The sequence below is a fragment of the Pleurodeles waltl genome, chromosome 6, assembly GCF_031143425.1.
Source record: "Pleurodeles waltl isolate 20211129_DDA chromosome 6, aPleWal1.hap1.20221129, whole genome shotgun sequence".
In the NCBI taxonomy this organism is placed as follows: domain Eukaryota; kingdom Metazoa; phylum Chordata; class Amphibia; order Caudata; family Salamandridae; genus Pleurodeles; species Pleurodeles waltl.
The window spans coordinates 205,462,893-205,478,722 of NC_090445.1; the positions used below are offsets into that span (position 1 = coordinate 205,462,893).

A 15,830-nucleotide genomic window follows, 5' to 3' on the forward strand; every position below is an offset into this window, starting at 1 on the left:
CTGTGGAAGTGGCATTACCTCTCAAGTAAGCACTTGATGAGAAAAGGAAAATCGCCAGTGACCACGATTGCTCATTTGAAGTCAACGTGCCCATTTATGAAATGTTATACTGATACCTAACAAAAGCCTTGAGTCTGAATTCAGCATTAAATCCTTCTGAGGTCACGCCATTAGGTCCCGTGAAAAGTGATACATTCACCCATTCCTGACTTTTTAACAGTTGTGATTTTATCCACGATTTAAAAAAAAAAGTAAAGTTGGTTCTGGGGAATTTTAAATGGTGTGACTATACGGCGACTTCTGTGTCAGTCGCCGTTTAACCAGCTGAGCTATCTAACCTGGTAGAAGCTAACTAACACCTTCAGAGTACCGACCCCGGCGAGGGTCGCTTTAACATCGCCTCGACCCCTCCCACCGCCAAGAGCCTTCGTGTGACTGGCTCTGACCTCACTCGCCGGCTCCGCCTCCTTCCTGGCGGTGACTCACTTTCTTTGTGTGAGGGGGAGATGTGCAGGGGAGTTGCTTTGTGGAACTTTGCACGTGCGCTGGGAGGCGAGGCTCCTCGGCCAGCCTGCCTCCTCCTGGAAGGAGTTAAGAAAGGGGTGTGAGCGCCGCCGGGACGGAGTCTAGAGCAGGAGGAGTGTGGAGGCTGACGGAGTCGAGGCGCTGAGAGTGATGGTTCACCTGGGGGCTTTCCGTTCGACGTCGCGACACACCACTAAACTTCTCCTCGTCGGCATCCTCGGCGGCTGCCGGACGGTAAGATGCGTGTTGTGAGTCCCCCCGCGGGCACAACCCCCCCCCCCCAGAGCACAGTAGATTGTGAACTCTCAACGCATGCCCCCGTGCTCCGAGCCAGCGCACTCCTGGATTTACCCGCGCGTTCACGGACAATGCTCTCCAGACTCACAGGCACGGCCACTCCCGATCTTACTACCGGACGCCCCCCGGGCCATCCCCTCCACTTCTCGAGATCGCTGCGCCGCTTTTTAACATTTCGGGAAGACATCTCCAAAATCACTACCAGCCTCTGCACCATACACAGGTCCACTGCCGACTAAGCTAGGGTGACCAGATTTTGAGGAGCAAAAACTGGGACAGGTCAGACATAAAAAAAGGACTAAAGACTTTACTCCCACTTTTACATCTGGCCTGTCCCGTTTTTTTGCGTAACTTTGTGAATCTGTGCCTATACAGGTGTGTGTTTTTATATATATATATATATATATACACCCCCCCCCCCACACACACACACAGTCATTTAAAAGACTACATATATAAAATTAGCTATGGCTTGACCTCCCGCCCACCTCTCTCTGCTCCCCACTCCTCTCTCTGCTGGGAGCAAACAGGGAACTGTGCTGCCTGATAGTAACAGATAAATTACTTTAATTATTTCATACTTTGTAGGAGTTGTTAACTTATTCTTTCCTAGGTGATCTGACTTTTGTCCCCAAAAAACCGGGACATTTGTTTAAAGATCTAACCTTTGTCCCAAGGGACATTTGTTTAAACTTAAGAGAAGCGTCGGGACACCGGGACAGTTCTCTAAAAACCGGGACTGTCCGGGGAAATCCGGGACGTCTGGTCATCCTATACTAAGCCCACTTTCACTGGTGCAACCGCTACTCCATCTTTCACCGACAGTTGCTCTAAATTTACTTCTCAACAATCTACACTTAACGTCTTGTCTCACTGTCACGCTCGAAGACGATTCCTCTGGGATTGACTGAAAATCTCCTTTAGGTACTTTGGCACTGAGAACCATTCCCTGTCGGAGTCACCTAAAGCCACCTGAACCCCCTCCCCGCACTCACTTAGACATTTACTCTCAGGATTACGTACCAACAATACACTGTCCCCGAAACTGAGAATTTCTTACTCCCAAAATCACTGATAGTCTTGTACAAACCGCGAGACTCACTAAAAATCGCCACAACTCACTGCCGCTATGTCCTGAATACTGACGTATTCTGACTCTCTGTAAAACACCTAAACTCAATAAAAGTAACCAAAAAGTCACTCGGTGACCAAAAAAACCGCTCCCGAACTACACCTTTGCACCACAAATCCCAGAAAAGCACCAGATTAGTAACTAACAATTGATTTCCTTTGGGATTCCCCCCTTACCTCACCGGCACGTGACCCTCGCATTCACTGACGCACTCACAGATAAAACCGCTGCCAAACTGAAACAACAATTGCACACGTTGCCAGGAACAATAAACTATTTTAATACATCAGGTGCATCTCCGTCAGCCTCTGAGGGCTGTAAGGAACAGCCTGCGCATCCGGATTGCCAGCTGTATTTTAATGCATCAGGCGCATCTCCGTCAGCCTCTGAGGGCTGTAAGGAACAGCCTGCGCATCCGGATTGCCAGCTGTATTTTAATACATCAGGCGCATCTCCTTCAGCCTCTGAGGGCTGTAAGGAACAGCCTGCGTATCCGGATTGCCAGCTGTAAAGGGGGACCTGTCTCGCCGACGGTCAAAGGTTTTGGGGGGCCCTTCCTGTGTTGGAATCGGGGGTTAAAGGGTATGGGATGTCGGTTTTGCTGCCTTTGGGATTTTGGTGCTGTGACATCACCGGCCATGTGCGCTCAAAATATCTAAGTGAGGAAGCCGCAGTTTAGATCTGATACCAGAATGCCCGCCCCCGTTTCCTACAAATTTATAGCGCGTTGACTCTTGCTTCAGTTGTTATTCTGGGTTTCTTCCAGACTCGTTTTCAAACAATGATATCTTGTGCCATGGAGACAGTCTCTGCCATACTCATCGGTCAGATACTCTGGGCCTTTGGCACAGTATATTTGTCACTGTTAGTAGTTTCGTCCAAACGTACAAGGTCATTCTAACGTGTGCCGATGCCATCATTCATCAGCCGACAGTTCCCAGGGCTTACTCAAGCCATGCAGCCTGAGTCGCCGCTTTTTGTGTCTCACAGCCTGGTGCACACTGGGTGACCAAACACTGTCGCCGATGATCGGAATAACCGCTGATGTCATCACTCCCACAATCCCCGAGTTAAACCGCTATTCAGTGACCTACCGAGACCTAAATCCATTGGCTGACCCGTTCACACGTTCACTCTGAAACTGCATCACCCTACAGTCACTCCCAATGTCACTGATGAAATCAGACCACCCCTTTGTACAGTCACTCACTGGCAACCACTCCGAAACTCAACTACTGTAAGTCACTCAGTGCACCATTCGCTGCCAGGTAACCCCGGCCTCATTTCAGTCACACACTGGCCATCTTTCCCAAATTCAGTGCCACACTCCTGAACTCAGCACTAACATACTTGCCCTCATGAAACCAACCAATAAGTATTGTCAGTCTATACCCACCCACTTTAGTTAATATAACTTCGGGTGCAGTGTACACTCCTAGATAAAAATAACCATTTAAGCAATTGCTTGTGTTGATATAATGCTAGCCTTCATACAAAAAACATTCACAACCAAAATAAGCATTAGCAAACTAAAATGTTCTTAGCCAATGCCAGACCTATGGGCTTTGTTAATGCTTCATTCACTGTGAGGTGTGAATGTAAAGCGCCTGGTCCTCTTATGCGAGAGGCTTCAGTTAGGCCTTCTGGTTCAGCCGGGTTTGTTTAATTTGTTCAGTTAAATCCCTTCAAGCTGTTGACAGTAATACGTTAGGTACCGTTGACGTGGGTAATTTACTCCTGTTACTTACAGTGCAGGAAACCTACAACACTGTAGGAGCAGAGGAACTAATTGTCATAGAAATAATTAGTTTTTCCTAGAGGTTTACATCGGTTTCAAACAATGTATCATCTTGAACCATTACTTCTAAAACAGCTTATTTATTAATAGCACCTTGCAGCAACACCAATCACCCCACATCAAATATTCCTTCCCTCCATCCAGAAACAAAATCATGGACCAAACTTCTTGGGAAATCAATTACTAATCTGGCATGCCTGTTTATGTTCGACTCGTGACTTGCTGGTTACCTTCTTTTGTCGATTTAAATGTTTTTGATCCACAGTACCAAGATACTAATAGACATTGGCCCTTAATTTCTACATGTTCAACCACAGCCTTATCGCTTACTGGTCTGTTACTGCAGAGGTGGTGACAATGGCTGCATCACCAGGCTACTTTACGTGTATATTTCATTGCTCAGATCTATAGGAGGTTGTATGTTGTAAAGTGATCCACTCCCTTCGGCGTGTGTTGTGTGATTGGGTGAGTATTTTAGCAAATATAGGGCCAGATGTATCAAATGGTTTTACCCATTCTATGTCTATGGGAAGATGTGTTCGTACATATGGCCCGTAGTTGCTTAATGACTGTAGAAATCTAAGTTTGCACTGCTCTAAACCATACCCATAGTACTTTCTGAAAGTCTTTTGGAATGTTTTCGATTTTTTGGAGAAAAAAAACAAAAAACAAAATCTCTCCAAAACATGACCCAGGAAGTCGGGCTACTATGATCTCACTGCCTTGAAAATAGGGCTCCCAGTTTTTGATCACAGGAAGTCATTTTAAGTGGTCGACCACATCCTGTGCTCCAGTCTCTCTGTATAGACCGTGTCAATTACAGTCCATACACTGTTCTGTCTTCTAATTTGCTCTCAGAATCAACTATAAGGGCACTGGATTGGTTGGAACCTCACAAAACCACTGACTTCCATTGTTATCTACTCCCTAGGCTTTACACTTGGGAGTATTTAGAATTCTCAAAAATTGAAATGATGTCAACAATTCCATGCGATGGTTTTTAGGACTTCCACTTACGCTGCCCGTGCTCCTTAGACATATTTCCTCTTATGCGCCAATCTTTGCCCCCAGACGCTCAAATGTTTACTAATGGAGGTTCCTTCTCGTGCTGGCATGTGTGAAACAATGGCCTGCTTCTCTTCGTGACCTGTGTAAAATCACACTATGGAGTGATCACTCACTCCCACACTTATTGATACAGTCGCTTCCTTACTCATTCATGCTCCTGTCTAATGTCAATCTCTTTACTGAAGCAATTCCATAATTTGATGAAGCCAACACAACAAACACATTGATCTGTTTTCCGGCGGACTCACTGTCGCGCCCTCTGACAAATGAGACCTCCCCAGAAGAAGAAATCAAAACAGCAAGGCTCAGCCACCTCAGTCTTCCCAGCCTACCAAGTGCAGGGGAATTTGGCGAGGAGCAAATGTAAAGCAGGGGTTCAGAGCAGAAACCAAGCAAATGCATGCAAATTGCCCCTGCATTGCAGTGCATCCCTTTGGTTTCCCTCTGGTGGTCCCAAACCATCCCTGTCAATCGAGACAGTGTAGGAAGCCAAAGACAATGGGAACCCTCACCAGGTCCATGAACCAGTTAGCTTTTTCATTTGAAATTGATATTTAATCTGGTCAGCAACCAAAGATAACTCGTCCTCCTTTCATCCTTTTAGTTTGCAAATCCATTCCAAATGAAGCTCGGGGTTTCAGAGTGAAAGTGATTTGTCAGGTTTGATAGTGGTTAAGGAGTCGACATTAAAATGTTTCAGCCACCTTAATCACAAGTTGCTTTTGGCCAGTTATGAGATCTGGACCTTTGTTGTAGTCCTGGTGGCTCAGTCCTGGGACCTCAGCAGGACTCTTAAGCTGGTGAAAACATAACTGCAACTAGGCACTGAGGACGCCTTTTTACCACTGTCGGAAGTCAAATGATCGCCAAGGGTTTCATGGTTGCAACATGGGAGCTATTCTATTAATGACTGCTTGGCTAATGGCCATTGACTTTTTGGACCTCATTCACCTGGGTTTTGCAGCGCTCGAATCACATAGACTGACTTCAGCTAATGATCACCCAATGGGGCTTTTGTGCTAGGCCATGGCCAACAATTGTAGCACATCACTCGGGCATCAAAGATCTTCCCCTGTTCCTATCACATTGATGAGATCCCAAAGCTTGATCTCTGGGTAGAATTGGAGTAGACGCTATCATCATCCTACTCAGTGTACTAAAAAACGTCTTGCGAATCATATCTCTGGAACTGTAGATGCGAGGCACTTAACTTCTGGTTTTCAGTGTTCTAGTTTATGCAGATAACTAAATGTTCAAGATATTTTCTTCAGTGATGAGTCTGCCTGGATATTGGCCTTTTGAGTGTACTATCAGTTGTTTGAAGCAGTACCTGAAAGCCGCTGCATACCACCTTGTGGAGTAAGTGTCATCTCCCTCACCACAGCTACCAGTAGGGGTCCAAGGAAACAGAGTTTTTGGCTTCTAATTAAAGTCAGAATGTCCAGTCGGACAGGACAAATTGTGTAGATGCACATTCCAGTGAGAACAGCCCCTCTTCCTTTTCCCCTCACTTTTATTTCTCTCTCTTCCTTCTCAACCGCACCTTCAGAAATAGACTTACATGCAATTTTACACCCAGGGGCTGTAATATACACACTTCTACACCCTAGCGCCTGGTTCATAATCCGCACTGTTTGTACACGTAGTCGCATCGTATTCGTAACTGCATTGCATCAGCACTTTTTAGACTTAACACTTTAATTCAGCATTTGATTTACATGTTCCGCAGCCTCACTCCAGAGTCGAGCACTATTGTTACTGCTCCTCAAGTTCACTTGTTTTCAAACATTCACTCCTGGTGCACCTTAATGTTGTCAATCGTTTCTCCTGTCCCTCTCGTCTTTATGTACACGTTTCAGGCTTTCATATTCGCTATTGGACATCGTGCCCACCCATGCACTTTCACTTTTAGTTCTGGTCTGCCGCATATTGATGTTCTTCCATATGTTGTCAGACTGATGGGGTGGTATGTACTGTGATAAATATAGTGCTGTGTAAAATGGGAGCGTGCAGTACATCTGTTTTACCAGTAGGTGGAAGTATGTGATTGGGAAACAGTGTCAAGGACTGGGCGCAGGTTTTAGTGCCTTTTGCTCATTTATTTACTTGTTGGAATGCCTCTGATAGGGTGACCACCCCACTTGAGGGCAGTACGCACGTTCTGTAGTCCCGAACTTTCCACCTACAAATCATTGATTCCAGATGTGTTTGTCTCCTTATTTCAAAGGAATAAAAACGAGACTCGAACGTTCAGAAGGCATTATTGACCAAAACAGCACAAAGGACTGGAAATTTACTGATCTGGTGCTGATCAGCTTAGTCTCAGGGCCGGTGTTGTTCATCCCTGGCCATGAAAATGAACGAGGCGGCTGTAAGCCCGAGTCCTTCGTCACAAGCCTCTGGATAGGAAGCTCCTCCAGCCAGGTTGCCTGAGAGATTTTTGTGGCATCTCAGCTGAGGAGGGATGTAACTAGGTTTGTAATTGGAAGAAACCTGGAGTGTGATGCGCAGTCGTCCAGGGTGCAGTTGGAGTTTACTATTTGGCTTCTTGCACATGGATTGTAGGTGGTTTGCTTCTGCGCATGAAGCTCCGATGCTGTCTGGACTCTGCGGGATACCGTGCTCACTATTACCCTTTTACCGCCCCAAAAACCTATTTACCGAATCCTAACCAGGGAAATTAGGTATTTAAACATGCAAACTACTCGTATTACGTTAGCTGCCACTTCAATGTATTACTTAATTTTTACCTACATACTGTCCTTTTGCAGAGATAAAGAAAAGAAGGGGTGTAGCACTTGGTGTCAACAGGTGGGGTGTAATTATTATATCATCTTAAAACAAACGTCCCAGGTCTACGTAAACCTACTACTGTTATGGCAAAGCCACTACTGAACTTACACATTTGCATCAGGCTAGTGTCTGTTAAAAAAAAAAAACTGTTCTTTTTATTTTTTATTTATTATTTCACATGTTTTCTAAACCATGCTATATGTGAATCAGTAAACAGATCATCAAAGAAGGTGTTGCAAATGGCAAGAAGCCACACCTAATACAAGAGCACCTTTAAAAAAAACACACACAGAACAAAGATCCAAAAATAACATTTATTCAAGCAAAAACCCAGTTGTGGAATGTGAGTCAGTTGATTCCATTGAGGGTACAGGAAAGTACTAATTATTTGAAAGTGCCTGTTTTCGGTTTATTTCCCCCTTTAAATGAGGTATTTCTTAAGGCTTTGCTTTCTTGCAACTTGAGAAGATACAGCACATTCACATGGGAACTCTGAGGTTTGCTTCGACCTCTTTATGGGAGATTGGTTCAATTAAGGCCTTCAGCAGGACAGTGAATTCTTACACTGTGTCCATTCTATCTTCACCTAGATATGTCAATTGCCAGTGGAATGGGAGGTGCATTATTTTTTTGGTGGTCTGACCTGTCAAGATCTTTGCACTCTTTGCAGATATCTGCCTCAGTTTCTCTCAAAAGTTAGTTACTGGTTCCTTTTCATGTTCAACACTGGATTTATTAAATGCCTGAGACGATGGGTGTTTACTGACAGGTTCATTAACAGTATTGTTGTGGCATCTCATAAGTCATAGATGCAGCACTTGTGTTACCTGTCCAGTGTTGTAGAGTGAACGACTGCATCTGTACTACCTGTCCCACGTTGAGGAAAGGGACTGCCACAAATGGAGAGAATTACTGTCCTAGCAGTGCCTGTCCCATGGAGGAAGTGAAAGGCGCTATCAAGGGTGGACTGCATCTGTTACATGCTCAGTGCAGTAGAATGGATGCCTTCCCCGTGACACCGGAGCCGTCCAGTTAGAATGAGTTTATGCAGTTACCTTACAGTCACTGAATGACTTAACCCGTTTAACTTGTCCCATGCTTTCGTGTGAAAGGATACGTCTGTCCAGGGCAGAAGGACGCCTCTGCCACCTGCCCCGTGGCAGAAGGGAAGGAAACCCCAAAGAGTATGCAACACAACTTCTGGTCTAGGCTATCCATTTCTGACTGTAGCTTGGAGACATAGAGTAAAATCCTGGCTTCCACATGGGACTAAAAATCAATTGACTCTGGGCAAATCACTTAATATTTCTGTGCTTCTAAATTGTACACATTTGAAATATAATAGAACTGTGAAATGTCATTGAAAATGTGCAGATCCTCAGTTAGGTTCTCCTAACCCCGATCAATGTGCAGTGCTCTGCTTGTGCTTCATAAATGTCAATACAAGTACATACGAAGCAGCTGTTCTGTCCCCTGAATTGGGAGGAAAGGAACATAATCTAAAGCTTGAAATGTGTGATAGTGGATGTGCGTGCATTTATCTCACAGCTCTTTCCTTTTCTCTTCTCTGCAGGCCGCCTTACACTGTGGAATATTTGAGTAAGTTCAGATGTTTTTTCTTGTGTTTGTGCTTATGATCTTTTCTGTGTCTGTCTCTAGGTGATCACAGGATCAGAGACACCCCCTAATGTGCCTTGTAATCAGTAGTAGAGACCACAGAACCGGTCGCCAGCCTTTGCTACAAAAGCCTCCTCAACAGTAAAGCTCACCCCAGTCTACTACCACATTTTATTACTGTGATTAAAGTTGTGACAACACTGTGCAGAATTAGGTGTAGTGACCACACTATTGCGTCAGGTAGAGTTACCAAGAGTAATATCTAAAATCTTACCAGTATCAAGTGCACTCGAATGACTAAGGAAATAAGAGCCAAGGCAGCAAGTGAAGACACAAGGTGAAAGCACACTGTAAATTTTATTGAAAAAAGCATAGTTCACTTAACAGCAAAATATTACCATCTGTTTGTAAGTACAGTTTTTTTTTGGGGGGGGGGGTGTTGGGAGAAACCGTGCCACCCTCTCTTCAGTCTTAGGTAAAGTCATTATATTGAAGGAATGTATTTTGTTAAAATCGATGCCAGCCCAGCCAACATATTGCCTTTTCTTTTGGGAACTTTTATTCGGGCTGGAAATATTTATACAATATGTACTAAATACAGTTCCAATAACATAAATGCATATGTTAGATTTAACATCATTTTCAATGCTGGGACGTCTTTGTAAATATTGGAAAATAAGGACATCTTCCCAATTCATCTCCATATCTAATTACCTTTATCATCTTTATAAAATATCAAAACTGTGTTTTTTAATTAGTCTAACATGAACGGAAGGCATGTACTGTTAACTAAATAAACATATTTGCATATATTTACATCTAAACACTAAGAATTAACCAGGCCGCTTCAGAGTCTTCTACTAATCATTCAGTATATACATTTTTTTTGTATTGTTTAAACATTCCCTCCCAAGTCAAGCGATTTAAACTCCTAATTGTTTATGATGCAATCTAAATTGTAGAAAAATATATTATAAAAACGTGAGTACAATTAACCTGGCCCTAAAACTTGAAATGTTCATAGGCGCCTAGGACATATTGTTTGGGGCCAAAGACAACAAGTTTTCATGTCTATTTTGTCCTTGGGACAAGTAAGACTGAACCCTGCAGTTCAAACCCTTTGACTGCGAGTTTACAGGGAAGGAGAGGGAACTGTCTGCAGTTAGGTGATATTTGTGTCCATATGTTAATACTGTTCAAACTTGTTTTTATGGTTCATTAATGCAAAGCCTTTATTATTAAGGTGAGCACTATGGTCACACTGCACTACCAAAAACAAAGTGTACACACGTTTGAAAAGTTTAACAATATGAGGCTATATATAATGCACCCAGAATGCTCTGATTAGACGCAGATGTTTGCAGAAGCTTGTAAGCAAGATTGACGATTCTTTGCCTTCAAAATAAAATGTTCAGATTTGTGAGCTGTGTATTAGCACTAGCAAATATGCATGTGTAGATTTGCTCATGCGAAAATCTATTGAGCATTTACAAGTTCACTTTCCAACCAACCACTTTGTTCCCAATCCTGGAAGAACTTTTGCTTGTGCCCTCTCCAGGAGTAGATTATCAGCCTTTCCCAGAGTGGGGAAAGGGAAGAGAATGTGAAAATCATGCAAGTTAGTTGGTTTGCAAAGACTCAAAGGCATTCCAGCCCTGGAACAATTGTTTATTGCTTCCTTCAGCCACAGTATGTAGATCTGTGGAAAGGTAGCAAAATAAGGAAATTGCTACTTTAGGGCTTGAAATTGCTAGTATTCAAGCCCTCCTGTAGTATTTGCCTTGGCATAATCAGAGAGGCTATCAGAGCTCTTACATAATTTGATTGTCACCATCATTTGTCGCCACACTACATGGCACCAAAGGACTAGTAGAGTGTCTTACAGGACAAGTAGATTTAAGAAGCAATCTGTCCCATGGACGAGTAGGTATTTTATTAAATTCCACACCCCTGAGCTCAAAACATCAAAGAAAATCATAGGCAGTGTATCAATATGACATAAAATAAATTAATGTTAAGAGGAACAATGGTGTGAATTCATAGGCAAAAGATGAGGTCTATTCTAATACATCACGCCAGTGAAAACATTGTTTGTTTTCCTCTTACTCCATATTATGGTGCGTATCATGCAAAAGTTATCAAAATCAACAGTCACATTATGTGGTTAGATATATTTGATGCATAATATTCTATATAATTGGGTTAAACAATTTTCCGGACAGTGTAGTTATTGATGCAATTTAATGCTGCTCAGGAACCCACAGTATCAATCTAGAAGTCCAAAATTTGAAATATTTAGATTCATACCATTAATGACCTGAGGCAATTGTAGTCCCTATTTCAAGTTTGACTAATTACACAATCTTCCGTCATAAAATAGAAACTGTCATACATTGGTTAATGATACATGTATACTGTCCTACACCACAGCAATGGTTACAACTTAGGTGAATGCCAATAAATAGATCTTTCGGTTGAAAAAAAAAAAAAACACAGACGAGTCTGTGTGGAACAAACTATTAAACACACCCTTTTATAACCATACATCAGATTTGTTATGTTTGCCATTTGTGGCAATAATAATCACAAAGCAGTGAATAAATGTCATCCCTTTAAAAAAAAAAAATAGGGTAGCAGGTATGGATTATGGTATTAAACATGTTTGTTTGAAACCACATATCAAATACATAATTCGTGAAGTTTGTGCCTTTAATAGTCACAAAGCAGTGACAAGATCCACCATATTGCAGTGTCCAACATAAACCCAGGAGCAGACCACTTCTTTGATCTCACTCAGTGACAACCTTAATTGCATACAACATTGTTGGAATGCTATATTAGAAAACAAAACAGGGTTATCTTGTCATTTTTATAAAAGTTACAGAAAAGTACATTGAAACCTGCATCCCTTAACAGGAGCAGCAATCACCCTCCTACACAAATGAAATAAGAATAGCTACATGTCTACAGAACTTAGTATAAGTTATTATTCAAATACCAGTTTTAAATGTTTTGGAACTGCATTCATTTTGTGTTAAAACATCAGAATATTGGTTATTAAAAATACGCAAGTCGATCAAATATACACTTTCCATTTTGAGTAAACCCACTCTGTTCCCCAAAAAACATGGAATTTTTTATTCAAAACATCAGTTTTAATTTTTAGTAAATTTATGGTCCCAAACATCAGCCTTTCATTTCCAGCAAGTATTTGCATATACAAATAAATACCTAACATAGACCATTCTGCCCACTTGCACAGGTATAACCATCGCATCTTTCATGTCTACAGTTTCCCGAGATCGCAAACGGTTATGCCTGGGCTACAGCTGTGCGAGCGCTGGATACTACAGTGATGCCCACAGCATGTCACTGATGCTCATTACCCTAGGGGGTTGGCATACTCTTCAAGGGATAACCAGAGATAAACCAAGAATGCTCTCAGGATGCCAAGATCGTTGCTGGTATGGCCTGATTAGACCAAGGAAGATTAGAATATGTCAGGAATGCACATAGATGTACCCCACCCAGTAGCATGAATATTCAGATTAAGGTACATTCACTTGTATGCACACACCACACCCATCCCTGAAACAAGTGAGGCTGTTGATGTGTTTCCTTGGGTTTTCCCTCCTCGCCAGAGTCATCTGAGGTTGGATTTCCACCCTCTGGCACATCTGACATCCAGTTGGACTGAAGCCCAAGTGCAGCCCAGTGAGCTGTGTGGGGGAAATCCTAAACTGATGCACAAAATAAGAATGGTAACCACACAGCAAATAAAAAGTAGCGCAGTCATCGAAAATTAGGCTGGAAAGAAACACTCTTAACTGTGCTCCTGAGTTGACATTATCCTGACATCTCTAGCTATTTCTAAGTGCCACGCTAAGTTTGAGCCAAAGCAACAAATAGCAAGCTGACACTAAACCAGCAATAGTCATAGCGAAAAGTGCTACAACTCGATTATCATTATAACAGCAGGTGCATAGAGTGTAGGCATTATTAACATTTCTACAAATATGTAAAGCATCTCAATTTCTATGAAGAAAATAGACAATTCTGAGTAAGGAAAGGAATCGAAATAGTAGAATTTGTAGGGACAAAATGATAAACTTATCTATTTCTAACAGGAACTGTCTGTGTTCACAACACGTTACTCTCTGCTTGCTGTATTATTTTTTTCTCGCCCAGTTAGTACCCAGTCTTTTCTTTGGGGATCTGAGGTTTACAATAACAAAGTTCATAGGTCGCACCACAAGATGTTTGCTGCTGTAGTGAGAGTGATATCATTTTTGCCATATTAGAAGAATCTGATATAGCTGCCTTGTCTTTCCTGACTACAGGGCTGACATTCTGAGAACTGTAAAGTTGACCATTTCACAGAAAACCCCAGTTTTGCAGTGTGTGAGAGTAATGGAAGGGAGACTTTTGAGATTTTGTGGTTAATGTGGACTTAAGGTTGCGGACTGAGCCTGTGGAGGTGGGATATTTTTTAAGGCCTTGCCTACAGAGCGCTTTAGACATCTGTTGGCACCAGGCCTATTGTATCCCCAAAATAGACTAAGATTGAGTTATGTCATTGTCCTTCTCATGGCTCAGAACTTCTGCTTTTCATGGTTTTAAAACCCATTCCAGTACTGCTGTCCCTGTGTGCATGCATGGCTGGTGGGCAACTTACAGTTTTTTTTGCTGTGGGTGAAAAAAGCATTTCAAAACGGCCTTCAGTGTTTGCCCGTGGTGGCCATTTAAGGGGGAAATAGCCTCAGCAAAGGTAATAGGTCCATTCCTAGGTGTCAGGGTAGGGGGGCTATCAGCTTTGCTAGTACCTGTTATCAGGTTCACAGTTTGCTGCTAGAACTGGGACTAAAGTGAAAGCGAAAGCTTGCATCATCTATCAGGAACATGAGCATCCCATATTAGCCTTGCTCCAGATTCTTTACCCTGAGGTTCCTTTATGTAAGAGACGTAACTTTCATCATGACCTTTCCGGGCATTTTGGGGTCTACCGTCTGTTGGTTTCACCTTGTCATACAACCTTTTGCATGGGGATTTACACTCCTATTCTGCACTCTTCTGATGGCATTTCTCTCAGTCACTGCTATTCTGCTGGGGTTGTCCACTTTTTAAAGTGCCTTTGTCCGTTACCCTTACATAGAGGCCTCAATGTTGATTGTTATTTGGCAGTCAGCCATCTCTCCTGGGACACCAAGCCACCCCTTGCTCTGTCATCTTTGGGCATTTCCAGCTAGAACAGCTATTTACTACATTTCCTTCTGAAACCTGTTTCTCTTTATTTGTGGTTTCATGTTCCACGGACTTTATCATTGAGACGTTGGCGTGGTTTACATAGTTGCATATGCTGTTGTGTAGTTGTATAGAGTAATTAAGTTGAGGTCAAACATTGTATTCAATAGATAAATTCATATTCTCAGTAAAGCACATAAAAGCATATCAGAAGAACAGTAATACATTGGAGCACGGTTTTCAATATAGGTGTTAACTCGCAGTAAACCTTTCAGGTCTACAGTTATATACATTTTACCAGAGATGCTTTTAAGGCATAGGCAAAGTGGGCTTCTTCAATGGGGGCTGCTAGGAAAGTGACTTTTCTCCGTCTTTCCCAGCCTCTTTATTATTCTGCCTACCTGTACTCCAACACAGTCTGTTAAGACTTGTGGGACCTCCGCCAGGAAATATTCCATGGCCCTATTTCTGAAAATGTAACATATAATTCAGTATTGTTTGGCATCAGGCAGACTTGAGTTACTAGAAAATAGGTAATACAATTACAAGTTTTACCAGACAGGAGAGCTCAAAATGTCTAGCCTTGGAACACAAATTCTTAAGATGATACTGTGTTTTACACGGATATAACTTATTTTTTTGTGACTGACCCTCTCGTTTTACATGGATACGTTGACATTCTTTTATGATGCAGTATTGTTTTTTGGGGTTTGTGAACAGTACATGGCATCTGTGTCTTTAAAGCTGGAGCCCATATTGTCCATAAACAGCACGTTTCATCCATTGCTTGAAGTTTAACCAGTTTCTGCCTCAACAGGTGCACAGGGGACTATTGCTGTGGTGGGCAGTGCTGTGTGAGAGACCAAGTCTACCTGGACAGCAGCTGGTATGGGTAAGGACTGTCTTTATTTACTGCTGAAATCACCAGAGGACATATAGTGGCATACCAGTTTTCAAAGCAAGGGTGAATAGCGGATTGTGGTTTTATTAAAGACGAAGAAGCTAACGTTATGCATTCTCCTTTATAGTCACAACTGCAGCACTTTAAAGAACAATAACATGTAGAACCTTGTATGAGGCCATAAAGGAAATTAGAACACTTTTATCCTGAATAAGTCTTGTTTCCTCCGTTTTACTTCTCTTTTGATTGCTGTAAAGACTGACGAAATGTTACACATTCAACTTGCTAGCTGAAAACTGCAGTGAAATTCCCATTGAGACTCTGTAGAGAAAAAACATGTAATCCACTAATTCTGCATCTTTCATCCAGTGAAAATTATTCATTGCATCTTCTGTTCATTTGTAATAATAGTTCAAACCTACGGACTTTCCCTGGTTTCCCAAGCTGTCACAACAAAT

The 15,830-nt window shown here is 42.4% G+C and overlaps 1 protein-coding gene across 1 annotated transcript in view; it reads left to right on the plus strand.

Annotated features, from left to right (window-relative positions):
• Positions 1–483: 483 nt before the first annotated feature.
• TMEM92 (transmembrane protein 92) overlaps positions 484–15,830 on the plus strand; it is a 38,424-nt gene continuing 23,077 nt past the window's right edge. The window contains exons 1-3 of the mRNA XM_069237829.1: positions 484–759; positions 9,187–9,212; positions 15,289–15,363. Of these exons, the coding sequence (XP_069093930.1) occupies positions 676–759; positions 9,187–9,212; positions 15,289–15,363 (185 nt within the window). The 5' untranslated portion in view covers positions 484–675. The remainder of the gene's footprint in view (positions 760–9,186; positions 9,213–15,288; positions 15,364–15,830) is intronic.